General features: G+C 43.0%; 1 protein-coding gene across 1 annotated transcript; it reads left to right on the forward strand.

Moving 5' to 3' along the window:
- The first annotated feature begins 15,382 nt into the window (after positions 1-15,382).
- Positions 15,383-21,494, forward strand: LOC120520414 (prostaglandin E2 receptor EP4 subtype-like). The gene is made up of 2 exons (XM_039742803.1): positions 15,383-16,613; positions 20,778-21,494. Exons 1-2 carry the CDS (start codon positions 15,852-15,854, stop codon positions 21,264-21,266), a joined length of 1,251 nt encoding a protein of 416 aa, XP_039598737.1. The 5' UTR covers positions 15,383-15,851; the 3' UTR covers positions 21,267-21,494.
- The last annotated feature ends 6 nt before the right edge of the window (positions 21,495-21,500 follow it).

The following is a 21,500-nucleotide window of genomic DNA, read 5'->3' on the forward strand; positions in this document are numbered from 1 at the left end:
AATTTCCTCCAAAATACATATAAGTAAGGTTAATTGGGGACTCTAACTTGGCACTGGAGTGAATTAGTATCCCATCTGGTGTTGGTCCCTGCCTTGTACCTGATCCTGCTTAGTTAGACAGCAGCTCTTCAGACTGCTGAAAAAGACACAGGAGCACTGGGCGTAAAGCAAGAGCCAGCCCTGGATAGGGCACAACTCCATCACTGGTCCCATTAGTGCACTCACCCACACTCACACTTACACATGCCAGTTAAACTAAAATGCATGTCTCTGGAGGCACAAAGACAGACAGAGAGAATAAGAAAACTCCACACAGACATACTGTTCTTGGGGTTGGCTCAAGAGCGTCCCATAGTGGTCACAATTGATAGAGTCCTCACTCTGTTTTTCGAGTGCCCCAATCAGAGTGTCCATTGACTCAGTGAAGATCACAGTATCATCGGCAAAGTCAAGATCAGTGAACCCTCTCTTCACCAACAGATGCCCCACAGCCACTGGACCCCAGGACCAGCCTAATTGGTGCCACTGCCCAACTGCCAAGTTGTTTTGCCTGCCTAAGGTAAAGTCATCTCTGATGGAGGATCACAGGAATCGTTGGGTAGAGGGGTCCTTTCATCAGACTGGCTGGCCCAGCGCTGCCTCAGCTGTGAAATGGCCAATAGGGGGAGGCAGCTTGATGGCTGAGGTCTCCAGGACTCTAAACAAATCCAAATCCTATTATGTGATATCATCTACTGTTAAATTCTGCTCTGTACTTGTACTATCTTTATTTTACTATTATACTGTATTGAGGATTACTTGTGTCCTCTTCTGTGAATTGTATTGTACTGACCCCCTTCTCTTTGACACCCACTGCACGTTTGACCTACCTGGAAATGGTCTCTCTTTGAAGGTTTCTTCCATTTTTTCCCTAAAAGGGTTTTTTTTTGGAGTTTTTTCTTGTTTTCTTAGAGAGTTAAGGCTGGGGGGGCTGTCAGGCAGGGCCTGTTAAAGCCCATTGCAGCACTTCTTGTGTGATTTTGGGCTATACAAAAATGAATAGTATTGTATTGAACTGTAGTGTATATCCAGCTACTTCATGATGATTAAGGGCAGAAAGTCAGCAAAAATGTCAGTTTACCTAAGACATCCTACAGTTTGCCAGCAATCCACCACAGACAAACCAGTTCTATCTAAAGATCCTGAGTTTTGTGAAAGGTCTGATCTTCCCAATTATTGGTGGAGGAAATGTCTGGAGGAAGAAGTTGACCATGTCTTCTATTATCGTAAAGGCTTTGATCATTATTAAAGGATGTGTCCAAATCCACCAATGTACCTGCAGCAGGAGCTAGTTAGAGGGTACAGGTAATAGAGTCTTGAATTGCACTAAATGTTGCTGGAGCAGGTGGGTGCCAACTCCAGTCCCTGGAGTACATCAGCCAGTGCTCAGAACAGACACATGTGGGACAGACAACTAACAGCTAAGAAATGGAAAGTGGAGGAAAATAAACATGCAGTGCACCTCAGCACTCTTCTGTCCTTCACAAAATATACATACTAATACTGTACATACTGTAGAAAGTAGGGGCACCACCAAATCCCTGGCACACATGACCCAACATAGCTCAGCTTCTGAAATAATGGACTTTTAATCCACTCAGCTCAATACAATTACAGTCACAGCCAATTCTCTCTTCACTTCTCTCTCTCCTTCTCTATTCTCACTCCTTCTCTCCTCCAAGAGCGTAGCCCACTGCCTCCCAACTCTGACTTGTCCATGTGTTGCAGTGGACTCTTTTTATGCTGGACCCGGGAGCTCTTCCGGTGACATGACATGGCCATTTGGAAGTATTTCTGGGTCATAAGAAAGCCAAAGAGGTCCTCCCTGGCAGTGCCCTCTATTGTCCCCCAAGGATCCCTACAGGACTGCACTTCCGGACTCCAACTCCCATGCAGCCCTGCAGATGTCCAGACTGGGACTATATATGAGGGACACTGCCACCTAGTATTGTGGGAGATGAACTGCTCCCTGCCATCTTCTTTCATTGATCCTTGTAACCATCGGGCATCCCAGTTAGAACAGGAATGATAAGGCATCCAAGCCAGGTATTGCCCGGACTTAATCCATCCTTCCACTATGGAATCCCAGCCGGGTAAGGGATCCAACTCCATCCTGGGCGTGACGCCCGTCCATCCACTGGGGCATCTACAATACATACATATATACAGTATACACTCACTCATCAAATTAGTCAGAACATTCTGCTATTACTGAGTAGAGCTTTCTTTTGCTCTCAAAACACAACATTTCTTTGTGGCATAAATTCCACAAAATATTCCTTTGAGATTCTGGTCAATGTTGATTGCATCACACGATTTCTGCAGATATTTTAGCTGCACATTCATGCTGTGAATCTCCCGTTGTGCCACATCCCAAAGGTGTTATACTGGATTCAGATCTGATGACTTTTTTGTTTGAGACGACTTTTGCCTTGTGACATGGTGCATCATCATGCTGGATGTAGCCATTAGAATTTGGGTAAATTCTGGCCAAAATGGATGCTCATAACCATCAAAAATACCTAAATAGGTTATGACATTCAAGCTATGATTAATTGGTATTAACGGGCCTAATGTGTACTAAGATAACAATCTGCACACTATTATACAACCAGCAGCAGCCTGGACTGTTGACACAAGGCAGTTTGGGTGTATGGATGCATGCTGTTGATGCCAAATTCTGACCCCACCATCTGTGTACCTCAGCAGAAATCAAGGTTCCTCAGACCAGGCTACATTTTTCCAGTCTTTTGCTGTCCAGTTTTGGTGAGCCTGTGCCCACTGCAGCTTCAGCTTACTGTTCCTGGCTGACAAGAGAGGAACACGACGTGAACTTCTATTGTTGTAGCCTATCCAGCTCAAGGTGTTGTGCATTTTTTTTTTGCCCCCCACAGTTGCACAGAGTGGATATCTGAGTAACTGTGGCCTCTCTGTCAGCGTGATCCAGTCTCACCATTCTCCTCTGATCTCTCTCATCAAAAAGGTGTGTCTGTCCATAGAACTGCCCATGGCTCACTGGATGTTTTTTATTTTTCACCCCATTCTGAGTAAACTCCAGAGACTGTTTGTGTGCGAGAAAATCCCAGGAGATCAGCAGTTCCAGAAACATTCAAACCAGCCCGTCTGGCACTGACAATCATGCCACAGTCAACATCATTTTCCCCATTCTGGTGTTTGATGTGAACATTAACTGAAGCTCCTGTCCTCTCTCTGCATTAATTTATGTAGTGCACTGCTGCCATGTGATTGGCTGATTAGATATTTGCAAGCAGGTGCTCCCTGTGGTTTTTATGTTAGGTTATTCTGATTTTCCTCCCTTCTCCCAATTGTATGGACTGACAGCCATAAACTGGCACTTTGTGTGTAAGTGTGGATATGTGCCATGGACAAGAACAGTGGTTTTCAGTCTTTCTGAAACTCTTTGTGGAATGTTTAGGTGCTAATTGCAAAGCTGGGGTAGGAGGGCTTCCTTTTAAAGTATTGAGCGACCATTAGATCAAAGAGTGGCAATGGGCGTCCCTCCTGTTGAAGTTCTGAGTGTCCACATTAGCTACCAATACATCGATGAGTGGAGAATGCTGTGGACATGCATCTGCAGTATGTTAACTAGGCTAAAATACATGACCCACATGATTTTCATGGCCCAGCCAACAAAGTCTATGGACCTGTACTGGTCCGTTTACTGGCGGTTGGGAACCACTAGACTAGATGGTTGATTTCTGCATTGCTCCTGACACACTGGAATGACTTGGATTGGACGGCGGATGGATGAATCTTTTCCAGCCATATTCAGATTCTGAATAACAACATCACAGGCCCATTTAATTCAATTCAGAGATGCATGTGGACTGAAGCCGAGCAGGCAGCAGATGAATCCAGATGACCAGATGAAGATATGGCGTCAGCACACTGCAGGACCCACACAAACATTAAAACAGCAATTAAACTAACCTGCACCTCTCTGAGGACGCCATACAGTCATGAGGAGAACATACTCAAAATAAGCAAATCATGGGTTCGCATCCCGGGTCCTCCCTGCATGGAGTTTCCAAAGTGGCTTGAGTAGAGAGTAAAGCACTATATAAATTACTAGCAAAATACCCGCACTTTGCAGCGGACAAGTAGTGTGTTAAAGAAGTTATGAAAAACAAAAGGAAACATTTTAAAAATAACGTAACATGATTGGCTTATTTTAGTATTGAGAGTGAATTTGATGATTGTAAAGAGTTTAATGTATGATTGTAAATGTTGTGCAAGAGAAATGCACATTTTTAGGATGTAAGGATCTCTTTGTAAACTACGTTTGCAGTTCTGCCCTCGAGCTGTAAAATGAACAAGCTGTCTGCTGAGCTTACTCTTGAGCATGCAACGTACAGTTGGCCATATCAGAAGCAATCTTGTGTCAGGTCAATGGCGACCTTTTTTAGAGTCTGGCCCTGTAACTTATGTATTGTCATAGCGAAGCAGACACTTACTGGAAATTGGAGGCGTTTGAATTGGAATGGGAGGTCAGAGGGTATGAGAGGGATGCGAGAAATAAGTACAGCCTCCCCTGAGCCAGTTCCAGTGAAGAGAGTTGCCTCAACGAGGTGCAGAGATTTAATCTGAAGTCTGGTAACATTAAAAAGATTTGGTGGTTGTAAGTTTCGTAGTAACATAATTGGTGCGGCGACCTTCAAAAGTCGAGTATACAGTGGCATGTCTGGAGGATTAAGAGTGAGAAGAAACTAATTGAAAGGCAGGAGTCACCAGCAGAAAGATGTGAAGTAAGGCGAACAATAACAGGATTGAAGCGGTGGAGTAAAGAAGAAGGGAGCAGTGAGCTTGACGAACAGCTGAGGAAAGTAAGGGAGCAAGTGAGGAGGCACATGAGCGTGGGATGTCGTTAATGTGTATAGGCAGGGAGCCAACCACGTATTAGGTGCGTGGACATCGGCCATGCAGAAAAAGGAAGGGGGACCAGGGACGGCCCTTGTGTGTCGCTGCTGTGAAATAAATCGTCTGTTAACGGAAATAAGGAATGAAACCGCCAAAAGGAGAGGTCAATTCCGAAAGTTCTTTACAGCATAATGGTGAGAACCACCAAAAAGAAAGTTCGTTACGGGGCATGGCACGAAATGAAACATACTTAATGTTTGTAGATAAGGATAAGGATAAGGATAAGCATGGGAAATTTGGGCTACCTACGTATATTGGAAGTCGCAGAAATAGTGAGGAGGGGTTTCCCCTATCTATATATACAGTTTAGGCGGTACCCCCATTTCCCCACCTTGGGTGTTGTAATAGGACATGAAACATATCTAACTTTTGTAAGTACCCTGCAAGGAATGAGCACGCGAAATTTCAGTTTCCCACCTATATGGAAAGTGGGAGAATTACTGACGAGTCAGTGAAGGCTTGCCTTTTATATGTATAGATACCTAAAACTCCAGGATTTAAAGCCAAGACACGAGATCCATGAGGGATCAGCTCTATCCACTATGCTGTTATATACGTACATTTGATCAGCATTACCATATAACACTGTGGGGGCTGATGCCTTACCCAGGGCTGTTTCCTGCCTTCATTGGTCCTCACTGAGCTGGTTTGAACACTCTGTACGTCTGAATTTACAGCTAACAGCTCTTTGTGTCATTCTCCATTATATTCCTCTAATCTGTTCAGTTGTCAGCTGCAGATTCCTTTAGGCAAACATGAGCAGAAGATGAAAACCCGACAGAATCCACCAGACAATCATGCTGTCCCCATTTTATTAATATCATTTGTTGGTCATGTTCTGTTATATTTCATTCATTCTGTATTTTAATTGCTGCTTATTTCCCTGGACTTAGTGGATGAGAGCTTTATAAGCCCAGATTAAATTAAAGCAAAAAATTAAATTATGATGAGATGTTGCACCATGTAATTCCTCTGCACAATCATTTGTGTTTCTGTCTTCCAAAATCTGCTGAGTGCCACTTTGTTTATGCAGATTGGGTATGCTGCATATTTAATACACACAGCGCATAGCGTGTTCAATGGTGGTGGTGTGTTTGAAGCTAAGCCCTTCCTGAATTTACAGTTCTGATTTTTATATATCAGCTTGAGAGCCAGACTCCCATAAATCATGCGACCCCTGTGTGATCACGCTGCCTTCCACAAACGACACCCTTGGGCCTCCCAGAGCAGGACCCCGGAGTCAGAGCCAAGTGCTCATTTTCATGCATGCTTGCGGAAGGCAGAGCAAGCGAGCAGCCATTCCCAGTGGGAAGCAGATGACTTCTTCTTCTCATGAACTTGCAGTGGCCTCTTGCAAAAGGAACACACCCAGCGCGAGGCGATCTAAAACGGGAGCTGCACCACAGCAGACGCTTCAAGTGCCTTACATGGGCCACAGGCATCAACGGGTGCAGACCACTGCTGTCCAATAAAACCTGCAGTCGGCCTTTTTCCTTTCACTTTTATTAACATTAAGATGAAAGAGGATTTCAGACTAGAATTCAGCTGGTAAAGTGCAACCCTTGTGTTACAGATATTTGACGTTGGCAAGAGACTTTCTTAGAGTTTGTCGCCGCATGTGCTCCTCACTTTGGCATCTTTTTAGCTGGGTTATCAAAAATGGTCCATTCTGCTATAAGGGGCTAATCTGTAGAACTGACACATAACAGGCTGAGGTGTAGAGCTATAGAGGGGGGTGACAGATATTAAAAATAGAGCAAGGAAATCAAACTGCAGGGTCCTTTATGTAAGATGAGTATCTTTTGAGTCTCCTTGCCCACATTTTACCCTTCTGTGGTCTAAATTTGTAATTTGCATAGGCCTTATTTTTCATTTACATTTACATTTATTGGGCTAGGAAACACTTTAACCCAAAGCAACTTCCAAAAGAGATCACCATAATCGAGTAAACATCAGTCTGGAGGACTGTTTGGGAACAATTGTGAAAGGACAAGATTACAAAACTGATCACCACAAGTGAAGAGTATAGAAAGAAAACACAAGTGAGTTACAATTCCTAGGTTACAAATGTCTAAGATTGAATGTCACCAAACAAGAGAGTCTTCAAACACATCTTAAACACATTGAGGGGTTTGGAGTTTTGAATGGAAGTGGGAAGCTCAGGCCATCACCATTCATCAGTAGACCTGGGTGGTCGAGAAGCAGCATAGAACCTCACAAGTGTCTCCATATGTAGATATGCTGACCCACTGACTAATCTGTAGTCAAGTATCAAAGATGTGAACATCATGTGTGCTGCTACAAGGAGCCAGTGTAGCGATCAGAAAGAGGAGAGGCTTATGCCCCGAACACCAAACATGTTGCTGCATTTTGAATCATCTACAGTGGCTTAGTGACAGCTGAGAGCTGCAGTAGTTCAAACGTGAACAGACCAAAGACCAGACCAGGAGTTGTCCTGTATACTCTGTCAGATGCAGTCTGATCTTAAGGATGTTGCATTACATGAATGTGCATGAAGTATGGTCAGTGAAGGACAGCTGGCCGATCACCACTCAAAGGTTGCGTATAGACTTGGTGAGTGTTAGAGGTAATGAGCTGAGCTGAACAGAGATGCTAAATAGATGGATAAGCTGTGATAACAAGAAAGTCTGTCTTTGCCAGATTGAACTGGAGATGGTGTTCCTTCATCCAGGTTGCTATGTCAATGAGACATGCAGAGATTCTAACAGATACTATGAGGTCCTCTGGAGGGAACAACAGGCCATGATGTGTATCATCAGCATAGCATTAATATAAAAAACCGTGAGACCCGATGATAGGGCCTGTTGAGGAGGTGTATAGAGAGAAAAGAGGAGAGGGCCCAGCACATTGATCTTTGTAGCACTCCTACGCTTCCCTGGTGTCCCCTTGACACATGGTAGGATATGCCCAAGAAGTAAGACTCAAACCACATGAGGACCAGATGCCAGAGAAAGAGATGGTGGCAAGGAGGCCCTAGTGGTTGATCGTTCGAAGGCAAAGGAAAGATCTAGAAGGATGAATTCAGATGACATATTGTTAGCTCTAGCAATCCATAATAAAAATTAAAGGAACACTTTGAAAACACATCAGATCTCAATGGGAAAAAATCATGTTGGATGTTTCTACTGATATGGACTGGGTAATGTGTTAAGAACGAAAGGATTCCACATCATTTGAGGGAAATGAAAATTATCTACCTACAGAGGGCTGAATTCAAAGACACCCTGAAAATCAAAGTGAAAAATGAATGCAGCAGGCTAGTCCATTTTGCCGAAATTTCATTGGAGAAACTCATCATCATACTCAGTAGTTTGTATGGCCCCCACTTGTTTATATGAATGCCTGACAATGTCAGGGCAATCTCCTAATGAGACAACAGACAGAGTTATGGGGGATCTCCTCCCAGATCTGGACCAAGGTAACACTGAGCTCCTGGACAGTCTGAAGTGCAACCTGGTGGCATCGGATGGTCTGAAACATAATGTCCTAGAGGTGTTGTATTGGATTTAGGTCAGGTAAGTGTGGTGACCAGTCAATGGCATTAATTTCTTCATCCTCCAGGAACTGCCTGCACACTCTCACCACATGAGGCCAGGCATTGTCATGCTCCAGGAGGAACCTAGGACTCACTGCACCAGCATTAGGGTCTAACAATGAGTCCAAGGATTTCATCCCGATACCTAATGGCAGTCAAGATGCCGCTGTCTAGCCTGTAGAGGTCTGTGTGTCCCTCTATGGATATGCCTCCCCAGATCATCACTGACCCACCACCAAACCGATCATGCTGATCAATGTTACAGGCAGCATAACATTCTCCATGGCTTCTCCAGACCCTTTTACGTCTGTCACATGTGCTCAGGGTGAACGTGCTCTCATCTGTGAAAAGCAAAGGGCGCCAGTGGTGCACCTGCCAATTCTGGTATTCTATGGCAAATGCCAATTGAGCTCCACGGTGCCAGGCAGTGAGCACAGGGCCGACTAGAGGAGGTTGGGCCCTCACGAAGTCTGTTTCTGATTGTTTGGTCAGAGACATTCACACCAGTGGCCTGTTGGAGGTCATTTTGTAGGTCTCTGGCAGTGCTCATCCTGTTCCTCCTTGCCCAAAGGAGCAGATACCGGCCCTGCTGATGTGTTAAGGACCTTCAACAGCCCTGTCCAGCTCTCCGAGGGCAACTTCCTGTCTCCTGGAATCTCTCCATGCCCTTGACATTGTGCTGGGAGACACAGCAAACCTTCTGGTAATGGTACGTATTGATGTGCCATCCTGGAGAAGTTGGACTACCTGTGCAAACTCTGTAGGGTCCAGGTATCGCCTGATGCTACCAGTAGTGACACCGACTGTAGCCAAATGCAAAACTAGTGAAGAAACAGTCAGAAAAGATGAGGAGGGCAAAATGTCAGTGGCCTCCACCTGTTAAACCATTCCTGTTTTGGGGGTCATCTCATTGTTGCCCTTCTAGTGCACCTGTTGTTAATTTCATTAACACCACAGCAGCTGAAACTGATTAACAACCCCCTCTGCTACTTAACTGACCAGATCAATAGCCCAGAAGTTTCATTGACTTGATGTTATATTCTGATTAAAAAGTGGTCCTTTAATTTTTTTGAGCAGTATATGTCATTGTAAGTAGAACCATCTCCTCTTAAAGACTCTTTTTTCAGGTTTTGTCTTACTTATTAAAGAAAACACTTTTAAATGTGTCTCTTGTTGTCAAAATCCTCATAATTTCCTAATATTACTATTGCACCTTACTTGCACCTACAGACACACATTATCCTCTATGCCGTGTGAAACTTACATTTGTTTCTATATTATGCCCATCAGTGGCACTATATACAACACTAAAAAACAAAGAGTGGACAGACACACCAGGCCATATAATCTAATACAACAACACTAGGATGTGGAAAGAAACTAACATCTCTGGAGAACATATACATGGAAACAGGAAGAACATCCAACCCCCACAGCCAAGAGAATTGAGCCCAGGGCTCTGGTGCAGTGTAGCAGAAGCCACATGTAGAGAAGTTTGAAACCCCATGAGAAGTTTGCTCATTCTCTCAAGTCTGTGTTGTTCTATCTGCAGATACTCAGGTTTACCCCACATATCCCCAAAGAAGTACTGGCTACGGTAAAGGAACACTCCACCCAAAAATGATACCTTTCATAGGTTACATCCCCAATGGGGTGGCGCAGTGGTACTGCAGCAAGAAGACAGACCGGTGATTGCATCCTGGGCCCTCCCTGTGTGGAGTCTGCATGTCCTCTCCGTGTTTTTGTGATGTTCACTCCAGTTTCCTCCCAGTTAATTTGTGACACTAAACTGGCTGTGTGTGTCACCCTCTGCTGGACTGGCACCCGGTCCAGGGTTTGTTCCTGCCTTGTGCCCTTTGCTAGCTGGTGACCCTGGTCTGGATTAAGCAAGTTAGAAGAATGGCATGACTTCTCCGATGTCATTTGCCGTGATGACTGAGAACATTTTTGACTCTCGTGTGGTAGTGAAGAACAGAGATAAACTTTTTTGAGAGAATGCGGGTCTATGGAGACCAATGCTGGACCACAGCAAACTGTAAAAATGTCCAGCTCTACTCATACTGCATAATCCACATGTTAGGTCACTCAGTCGTGTACACTGAGCCAGGAAGTACAGCCGGAATAACAAGCAAATAAAAGAAAATTAAACTCTTTAAAGAGATAGAATCATTTCATGGCGCAAGTAGATTTCATAGTTTTTTAAATAATTAAAGAATACTGCTAATTCTTAAAAAATAAAGTCTTTCAAGGTGATTTCAGAAAAGAATTTTTGCATAGAGTTGTTAGGTAAAATGTAAATACTGTTGATGAAAAAACTGAACTCTCTTGTCTTTGATAAACAAACCAAATGTCATTTTTCCAGCATGGAATTTAGATTGGTGTGTTTGTGTGTGTCCTGCGGTGGGTTGGCACCCTGCCCGGGATTGTTTCCTGCCTTGTGCCCTGTGTTGGCTGGGATTGGCTCCAGCAGACCCCCGTGACCCTATTCGGATTCAGCGGGTTAGATAATGGATGGATGGACTTTAAAATGCTGGTTCTAAAATGGAGCTTTACTGGGATGTGTGGTAATTCCACTTAAAACCCTTGCTTGACCAAAAAACATTTAATTATGTTAAGGGTTCTTTATATATGAAATTGATACTTTGGACTTTCAAAAGGTTCCAAATATGTGGACAAAACAGAAATCTTTCATGCCCAGTGGCTATGTAGCAGAATAATAACAGACCATGAAAACCAGAATTTATCCTGAGGTATTGTGTGCAGCTCAAGTCCTTTTAAAATTCAGCAACCCAGGAGGATTTCATAAATCAATTAACATCTATTCATGAATAGATGGTTACTTACTGTATGGAGCCTCTTATGATCTAAATAAATACATAAAGGGTCTTTCTGGAACCTTCATGTGGATGAGTCTATTGGGAATGAAAATGGTTCCCTTATGGCATCACTCTGAGCAAACTGCTCTGACACTTTTATTATTAAGAGTGTAAAAGAATAGTTGTTGTACAAAGACATTTGTTTAGTGATCTCAGAAAACATTCTACTACTTTATAGTGGAAAAATGTATGATTTGTAGTTTCTATGCCATTGTAATAAAAATAATTACTACAATCTAAATGAAAGTTCAACCAGTGTAGTGCTGAGGCGTCACCCATTACACAACTGCACTTGGGTCCTAATTTGGGATCCTGAGGTGGTTTGTCGAGTGGCGGGTGCGGCAATGCACTGTTTTAGTGCTGCCAACTTTAAAAATTCATTACAAGTCTTCCGTATTGTTCAAAATTTAAAACTGTACTTTTTTGCTTTTTGGGGAGACAGGAAAAGAAAGACGTTCTGTTCTCACTTTAGTAGTAACTTTTTTTGTATAGGTCAGCATGGTGGCACTGCTGTAGTGCATTAAGGGTTCACATACCTGTGTGGAGTATGCATGTTCTCCTAGTGTCTACGTGGGCTTCCTCCGGGTTCTCTGCATTGATGGCGTCAGTATTAGCCCCGAGTGGGCCCACTTTCCTAACTGGCCACCCTGTAGTTTAGTTTTCTTTTTTTGTTTGTTTTTTTTTTTCTGAAAATGACCCTATACTGCATGCATGCATGAATTTTACTACACATATCCCTTGGTTGAAATATCATTTGATTATAAGCTTACATAGCAAAATCATCAGTTATCAGGAGAAAAATTACTTTAACTCCTAAAAATATTTCGAAAGCTCATATATGCACGGCGCTTATACAGCGTGCATCTGTAGAACAAGGGTCTCAGAAAAATGATTGACTTCAAAAGTTGCCAATCACAGCCGCTCAAACCACGTGACGTTCCAGGAGGCTCTCGGCTACTGGTGACTTGCTGGATTTACTGAGCGCTCCCGTTGAGCTCCATTGAATTGATCCGTAGGAATCACGGAAAAGAGGCGTTAAAAAGAACAAATCGTTCCCGCATCGCCCATCACTACTTGGGCGATGTCTTGTTGGAGGGAAACGTCAATGACAGCCTCTTTAGATTTTATTAGTTAAAGGAAAGAAAAACGCGGCACTGAACAATTCGGTAATGCCGCAAAGGTGAGTAGGAAAACCCGCCGCTAGCTGCGCTCTCTTTAGCGATGGGTGAGCTGCAACTCAGCTACGAAGTGTGTGCTGGAAAATGTACGACCACCCAGCCGCCAAATGACAAAGGCTCCGTCAGGTCACGGATTGTTTGGTATCCACGAGCCAAGAACTCACATTGTATTAAAGTTTCCAGCAGCCGGTAAGCTTTGCGGCTTCTAAAAGAGCTCATGGCTGAAATACGGGAAATCGAAATATGACAGTTTGGCATTATTTTAATAATCTAGTTGAGGACAGATTGACTCGTGTATTCGGAGACTAGAAATGCACGCATCAGGACAGGTATGCATACACAAAGTGCAAGGAATGGCAAAACGGTAATCGAACTGTTTATTGTTAAATAAAGCTATACTAGTCCAAATTATAACGGATTGGCCGTTTGTGCCCTGGGCTGTTATATCTCACGTATCAACAAAAGGCAGGCAGGCAGGCAGTAAGTTTCACCATTTGTAACTGGACTGAAATTAGTGTGAACAAAAACCATTGAAAGTAGACGTGCAAAAAAATCATTCATGTTAGTATGCCTGGACTTTATTTTTATGAGCGTATATTTAACAATAATAAAATAACAATAAAATAAATAATACATAACAAAGCATCGTTTTATTCTGGGAGGACTCTTTGCATATGAAGTTGGTTCTTTGTACTTGGAAAAACTTCCAAAACTTAAATCTTTAATGTATGGTAGACTATCTATAGCAGGTCACTGACAAATTAAGAAAATCAGAATTTAGCCTGTGTTTTTGTTTGCAGCAAAGGTCCTTTCAAAATCATGAGCTATTGGGAATTGACAAATCTGCTACCTTCATGGGTATTTACCTAATGCAGCCTGTTAAAGATCTAAATAAACTGAGTTTCTTTCTGGAACCTTAATGTGGATGAGTGTTTTACCCAAAATGGTTCCTCTATGGTATCGGTTTGAAGAGCAACTCTGGATCCTTTATTCTTAAGAGCAGAGTCGGTTCTAGGAGATTTGCTGCCCTTGGCGAATTTGTAAATGGCGCCCTGCCACCCCCAGCTTTGCTTTGACAGGAATCATCGACGCCAAAACTGTACATTGAGACCTGCAGACAGGACTGGGGACAGCTTAGTATTTAGGACCTCGAATTCACAGTTTGAGAACGTTGAGTTATAGTAACGTCTGTTTACAAGACTGTCTCTTGAGGGGTGCCATTTCAGAAAATAAGTAAGAATCGGGCCGTATTAGTGGTCTTTGTTTGTTGCTTTTAACGTTTCTCTCAACATTAAAGACCTAAATTAATGGCTACATTTTGTTTGGCTTCTATAGTTGTTTATTTAACCCACTAGCTAAACGTGTAGTTTTTGATGATGGTGACGGATTACCGTAACATCTTCATGTTATTTAAAGTAATACAATAAAATTGAAAAATTAGCATAATGACAAAAATCGGTGAAACTGGGAATATAATGATTATCTTTAAATATGAATCTTTACCCACAATTTATATTTACCGGATGTTCGTGTATGCAAATAATGCAATCTACTGATCAAAAAACGCACGACTGCACAGAAAAATCTCACAAATGGTGGTGAACAACAGAGGACGATGTTTGCTAACTTTTAACTTAAGTTTTAATGTCTATCCATTTGGGAGACGATCACAATTAAGTCAGAATTACAGTCCAATTCCCATTTCAACCTTTTAATTTTATTTTGGTATGTCTGTCTGTCTCTTCTAGCTACAGTTTGAGGATTATTATTATTATATTTGTCATCCACATTGTTATTGTTGGACTGTGTAGGTCGTCAGACGTTAAGACCGAATGTCGCTAGTATTCGAAAATAATATAAAGCAATATAATCGGACATTTGCTTTGAGGCTGAGTGTTCGTAGGTCTGTATTGTTTAAAAAAATATCGCGTCACTCAGGGCCGTTTCTGGACAACAAATTGTGCTGTGCATAGTGCAGACAGTGCAGGCGCTGCTGAGGCGCACAACATTAACCTTTCCTTGTGTTCCGATCCGGACACATTTTTCTAATCAAAATAAAGGTAGGAATCTCTGCATGGGGTTACAGTGATGCGCCCTGGCCACTAGAGGGCGCCCTAAGCACTCGCCTAGACCGCCTATGCCCAGATACGGCCCTCTTGAGAGTGTGCGATGGCGGCCCTGTCCCGGATTCGTTTCTGACTTCCATCCTATGCTAGCTAGGACTGGCTCCACACCCCCAACACGATACCCAACCCTGGCCTGCATTAAGCAGGTTAGAAGATGACATTTCTTGGATAATCTTTGCCCATATAATCCCTTTTACACATTTCGGGATACATCATTACTCAGAGTTATCACAATAATTTTATTATTCCAATTTTTGTCCTTCAAATTGTTTGTTTCATAATGGCATCGACGTTAATAAAGCCACAGTAGTAAAATATGTAATGTACTTTCAAATGATTTACCAAAGCTATAGGATTAGCTTTCAAAACCATTTTATATTATTTTACTGAACAATCTAATTTGAACTTTAAAGAAAAGTCTTTATGTTCCAAGAAATTGCCATAAATATTTTGTGATATGTGAGTTGATTTCTCTTCTTATCGTAAATACGAATTGTCTGCCTCACACATGGTGGAGCAGAGCAATAATCACAGGTGGCAATGCCAGCCCCAGCCCCACTCTTGAACTCCCCGATGTTGCTCCCCACGGTAAAAAACCAACATCCGGTCAACAAAGATAAATCGAATTAAGCTGAATTTATATAGTGCCTTACACATTGATCATATCATAAAATAGACACGGTCCCACTTTGAAACAACATTCGTGTTTACAACAAGAACACCTTATTCTCCTTTTCGGACCTCTTTTTTTTTTTGGCAACTTTACCTTTGAATTAACTTGCATCTTTCTCTGTGCAGACCATATCGTTTTCCCCCTGCACCCTCAACACCCGGAGACCACTTTGACCACTTTGACCACTTTGACATTCCCCAAACCTTGGATCTCACATTATCTTTCTTGCTGCCACGTCCCCCCCTCTCCCCCTCTTAGTACTCGTCTCTCCGTGTCACCAGCCGCACCCCCTTCGCTAACTGGTAATACTCCTTTAATTTCAGTTGACGAGGGGCGGGATTCCCCATCTCCAGTATATGAAGCCCGGCGCAGATCTCTCTTCTTGCGTAGTTACGCGAGTCATCTCCACTCCACCAGTGCCTCCGCTGAACCGAAGCCCCATTCGTGAAATTTCAGACCTCAACGATGAACGCCAGCTTTAATAACAATTCTGATCCCGCCTCCGAATACGATGCAGGGTACTTTGTCGTGCCCATCTTCATGTTTGCAATTGGTGTAGTGGGTAACATCATCGCCATAGCGGTGCTGTCCCGCTCCAAGAAAGAGCGCCGGGAGTCCGCCTTCTATACGCTGGTGTGTGGACTCGCTGTCACCGACCTGCTGGGTACCTGCCTTGCCAGTCCGCTAACTATCTTCACCTACATGAACGGCACCTCCTTGGAAGACCAAGCCCTCTGCGAGTTTGATTCCTTTCTCCTTCTCTTCTTCGGGGTCACAGGGCTGTCCATTATCTGCGCCATGTCCGGCGAGCGCTACCTGGCCATCAGCCGGCCGTACCTGTACCAACGTAAAGTCAGCACGACCGGGGCGCGCCGGCTGCTCTGCGCCATTTACGCCATCAACGCGCTCTTCTGTGCCCTCCCAGCATTAGGAATGGGAAAAAGTGTCCTACAAAAGTCAGAGACCTGGTGCTTCATCGACTGGCGGTCAAGTGAGCCCCTGCAGGTCTCCTACTCCTTCTTGTACGCCGGCACGAGCTCTCTGCTCATCGCGGCCACCCTGGCTTTCAACGTTGCCGTGTGCGGTACTCTGCTGGCAATGCAGAAGGGGGCGCGCTGCCGCAGAGGGCAGATGAACGGCCCGGGCACCTCCGAGGCCGAGGTGCAAATGATGGTGCTGCTGGTGGTGACTTCCGTGGTGGTCCTGTTCTGCTCGACGCCGCTGGTGGTAAGTTGAATGAATTTTAAAAAAAATTAAATCTAAAGTGGGTGAAGATTCGTCCTCGAAATATCGTATTAAATCAACAGTTCGCTTTCATTTCATCATAAAGTGCGGACTTCCGAGGCAGAAGCAGCATCGCAGCGGAATTCCTTCCTAGGTATTTGGCAAGTCTTTGATTTTTCTAACTGCCTAAAAAGACCAGGGATGCTGGTGTAGTTTCACATTTTTATTCGTGAATTTGTAGAACACGGCTGATTAAGGAAATCGGATAAGTGGGAATCGGTTGACACATACTTTTTGAGTAAAATTCAGATTTGGGTTTAAATCCCATGTGCCTGCTCTGGAGCCCCGTGCAGGTTTGGTTCTTTCATAGTTGCCGAGGCTGTCTGGTTAGGCTGAAGAGTGGACTTTAGATTTACTTTTCCTGGTCTAACTATGATGTACTCTTAACAATAAAGGTTCTAAAATGTCACTGTACGGAGTTCCCGGATCCATTCCTTACAAATAATCATTTCATTCTGTGTACGAAGCTGTTTCATTGGGCTTTGAAATATGTGGGCAAAACCGACATGTTTAAAGGATATGAGGCTACCTAGCAGGATAGAAAAGCCTGAACTTAATCTGTGTTTTTGTATGCGACAAGGGTCCTTTTAAAAGCAGGATCCCATTGTGATTTCACAAATTCCTTATACCCTAGGTGGACCTAAATAAATAAAGGTCCTTTCTTGAACCTTCATGAGGATGGTTTGCTCTAAAGAACCACTTACGACACGTCTGTTTTTAAGGGTGTACTGTGGTAGTCTTCTAGAATAGTTCCTGCTCACATTCTTTTAATTTTGCAGGCAGAATGAAAACTTATTTTCTGAGCAATTTCACCGATTGTTGGAGGCGCTATGGCGTCGTGGTCCAGGTTCGATTTCTGTCCTGTTGTGTGTAGCTTTTCTCAGGAGGTGTGCTTAAAAAATCGCAGTTTCGCAGAAATGGAAACGCGATGAAAGCCCCGTCTGAGTGAATAAATATTTACTATGATTAACCTTGTTAATTATAATGAAGAGCCAGGCATAACTTACAGAAAGGAAACAATTCAAAGTTATGACATGCAAATACATTGCACAATAAAAGTGAACGGACTAGGGAGTATCTTTGTAGCCATGTCCAGTGACTAAGTTTCCCAGTCCGGATTTCCATCCATCCTTTATCCAGCTCGCAATATCCTAGGGTCAAGGGGGTCTGCTGGAGCCAATCCCAGCCAACACAGGGTGCAAGGCAGGAAACAAACCCCGGGCAGGGCGCACACACACCCACACTAGGGACAATTTAGGATCGCCAACGCACCTAACCTGCATGTCTTTGGACTGTGAGAGGAAACCGGAGCACCCGGAGGAAACCCATTCAGACAAGGGGAGAACATGCAAACTCCACGCAGGGTGAACCTGGGTCTTCTAACTGCGAGGCAGAAGTGCTATCCACTGCGCCACCGTACCGCCCTCAGTCCGGATTTGCTTTTTTGGTTTTAACATACGTTAACTGAAGATAAATGATTATTAAAATCAACATAGCCGAAACAACTAGAAAGGTGGCTTCCCCATTTCCTTGATTATTCCGTGGAAAAAGAATTCGGGAAATGGTTGGAAAACTATGCGCGCCGTATTATAATGTGAAGTTTATTTAATATATATATATATATATATATATATATATATATATATATATATATATATATATATATATATATATATATATATATATATATATATATATGTCTGTGTGAGAGAGAGAGAAAGAGACTTGTATATATCTCTGCATAACTTTTATTAAAACCCAATTGAAAATTTCCATCGATCTGTAATCAAAGAGTGGGAGCAAAAGTAAATATTCACAGACGCATAAAATTACGGCATATCTGTGATTTCCCCTTTTTCAATTAAAAAAAGTACAATTTGTATCAATGTATTATGTAATACTTATATTTAGATAAATAGATAGATAGATAGATAGATAGATAGATAGATAGATAGATAGATAGATAGATAGATACTTTATTAATCCCAAGGGGAAATTCACATAATTTACATGACCGCCATGAGGTAAATAGATAATAATCATCACCTTCATCATCTTCTTCTTTTATCATGATTGGCGCAATGGTTCACGAGTTCAAATTCCACCCAAAACTAAAGAATTATTAGTATTAAGATCACAAAAAGTACCATCACCCCAAAACAAATGAAAAAACGCCTCCCATACGTGTTGACAAAGAATATATGTCTATAAATTATAATTACACCAAGTATAACTGCATTTATGACATTTATTTCTTGAAAATAAACACAAAAGAACTTGACAAGGAAAATTAATTAAGTCCGAAGATTTATTGTTTGAGTGCTACTATAGTAACAGGATATAATGTTAGATCTACGTATTTGTTTTAAATTAGGACAACTTAAATTAATTAAATAGAAATAGGTGTCATAATTTTATTAAATATATCCAAGAAGTTACTTTTTCAGTATTATTTTTTTAACCTATTTCAAATGAGTACATTTTACATATTAACGATTAATTGACATTATTTAAACATAAAAGTAGTTGAATTTACTCAGTAATATTGCTTGCAATATGTTGTCATAATCGTTACAGTAAATCCAACAAGTCTTTTTCTAAAGTAATCATTTGTATTCAAAATAAGAATTTCCATCCATTTTCTGAAATCAGTTTTTCAAATGCTAATATTGGAGTTGAAGTCAAACCTGGCTACTTCGAAAACAATAGAAAATCGAGCAAAAACCTCCCACCAAATGCCCCAATCCTATATGAGCGCAATGTCACACACGGTACCAAAGTAGTCACCTACATATTTGAAAATAACTAAAATATCAAGTGACTTAATAATCCCAAAGAGCAGCACGGTGGCGCAGTGGTGTCACGGCTGTCTCGCAATATAAGGAGACCAAGGTTCGCGTCCCGGGTTCTGTTTGCGTGAAGTTCGCATGTTATCTCCGTGTCTACGGTCCACAGACATGCAGGTTAGGTGTGCTGGTGACACTAAATTGGCCGTGTGTGTGTTAACCCTGCGATGGATCCGGTGCCCTGTCCAGGGTTTGTTCCTGCCTTGTGCCCATGCTAGCTGGTGTAGGCTTCAGTAACCCTCCAAAGGAACCGTGGTCTGGCACGATGTTCCCAAACAAGGAAACACTCTTAAAACTAAAGGTGATAAAGTACTTCTTCCGAGCAATGCCACAGGGGGACCATCTGTGTGGAGTTACCTTTTATTTAGCTCCGTAACGAGTTCTCATAACACATTTGTCAAATCCTAATGGGTTCCCGGTTTTAAAAGGACTCATGCTGCATGTATTAACACAGGTTCGGTTGAGGTTTTTTTGATCTGTTACTGTCCTGTTATAGGTTCAACCTAACAGACATTAAAGATTTCTGTTTTATTATGAATCTTTTCAAAACCAAAAGAACCAATGTTATATCCACAGAAGTCTTCGCAGAATGAAATGGTTCTTTGCCAAGCAAGGGTTTTTCGAGGAACTACACAACCCAGTCAAGTGCCATTAAATAACCGTTATTTCTAAGGGTGTTGAATCCCAACACCAATTGCAAGACAGGAACCTATTATGGACAGTCCACGCAAGTACCCGCAGGTCTTTGCGGCAACTGGAGAACAAACCATACAGACATGGGGGGATTGGAGTGCAGAACAATAGGGCACGGGATTGGAGAAGGCTGAATCCACGAGACAGCAGAGCAAGCCACTGTGCTTCTCATCATGCGAATTATTTACGAGACCACAATGTTGTCAAGAATGCATTCGGCTAGATATATTGCTCCATTGAAAGAGATTTCAAGAAGTTACAGAAATGCACCACCACCTGGGATCATATTACCTTTTTCTGGTCTTATCAAGAGGCCCCAAGGGCAGCATGCCGAGTGCTTTAGACGTAAATAAGGACCGTTATAAATTCACCCATATGCTGAACTCGCTTACGCATCTTCCTTCAGGCCATACAGACTGATGCGCTTCTGCACATCGTCCCTCTTTCCTAAAGAGCTGCCGACTGGTAAAAGTCCTCGAAGTGATTATGGCCGGTGATATCTGTGCGAAAATATTATAAAGCAGCCGCCCTATAGCACTAACGTTCTTGTCTTTGTTCCCTCTTCCAGGTGAGAGTGTTTGTGAATCAGATCATGCAGCCCATGCCAGTGAAGGACATCTCCGATAGTGCCGATCTGACCGCCATCCGCATAGCATCCGTCAACCCCATACTCGATCCCTGGATCTATATTCTTCTGCGGCGCTCCGTCTTCCGCTGTGTCCTTGGACTTGCTAAGGGGGCCTTCCGCCACAGAAAGAACTCCCTCGCGCTGGGACACGGCCACCCACTGGCATATTTGAACGCCTCGAAGAGTCATGTGCCTGTGCTGTTGCGTCTGGAAATCTTCAACAGGGAGGAACTCAATACGAGAGAACACCCTGAAGCAGAAACCTGTGGATCAGCCGATACCAGTACGACATTCGTGGGAGACGATGGAGGCGAGGAGCAGCCACTGCCAACGGCAGCAGAGCCCACGGCAGAAATCCACAAGACTGTAAAATGTCCAGAGGGGGCTTCGCTCGGTCACAGCAGCCTGCTCTGCCCGGCAACCACGTGACAGCAACCCCTCTAAATCCTGATCTTAAACACTTAAGGAAAACATTTATAGCGCCCTGCATGAAAAGGGAGGAAATGGGACAGTCGTGGACATTAGGGCATATCAAGGGACCAAAGAAGAGAATCTTCAAGGAAGCGTGAGGAGTGATGGAGCTTGTGGAGTACATGAGGGGCTTTTGGTGCTGATGGCGGTGAAGCCCCGCGCAAGGTGTGTGTGAGGACCTAAATACGAAGA

Source organism: Polypterus senegalus, unplaced genomic scaffold, assembly GCF_016835505.1.
Source record: "Polypterus senegalus isolate Bchr_013 unplaced genomic scaffold, ASM1683550v1 scaffold_5367, whole genome shotgun sequence".
Taxonomy (NCBI): domain Eukaryota; kingdom Metazoa; phylum Chordata; class Cladistia; order Polypteriformes; family Polypteridae; genus Polypterus; species Polypterus senegalus.

Excerpts from the sequence above, each read along its gene's own strand:
- LOC120520414 (XM_039742803.1), top strand. The coding sequence starts at position 15,852 with ATGAACGCCAGCTTTAATAACAATTCTGATCCCGCCTCCGAATACGAT. Across the intron at positions 16,614-20,777 it reads TCTGCTCGACGCCGCTGGTG|GTGAGAGTGTTTGTGAATCA; the intron begins GTAAGTTGAATG and ends TCCCTCTTCCAG.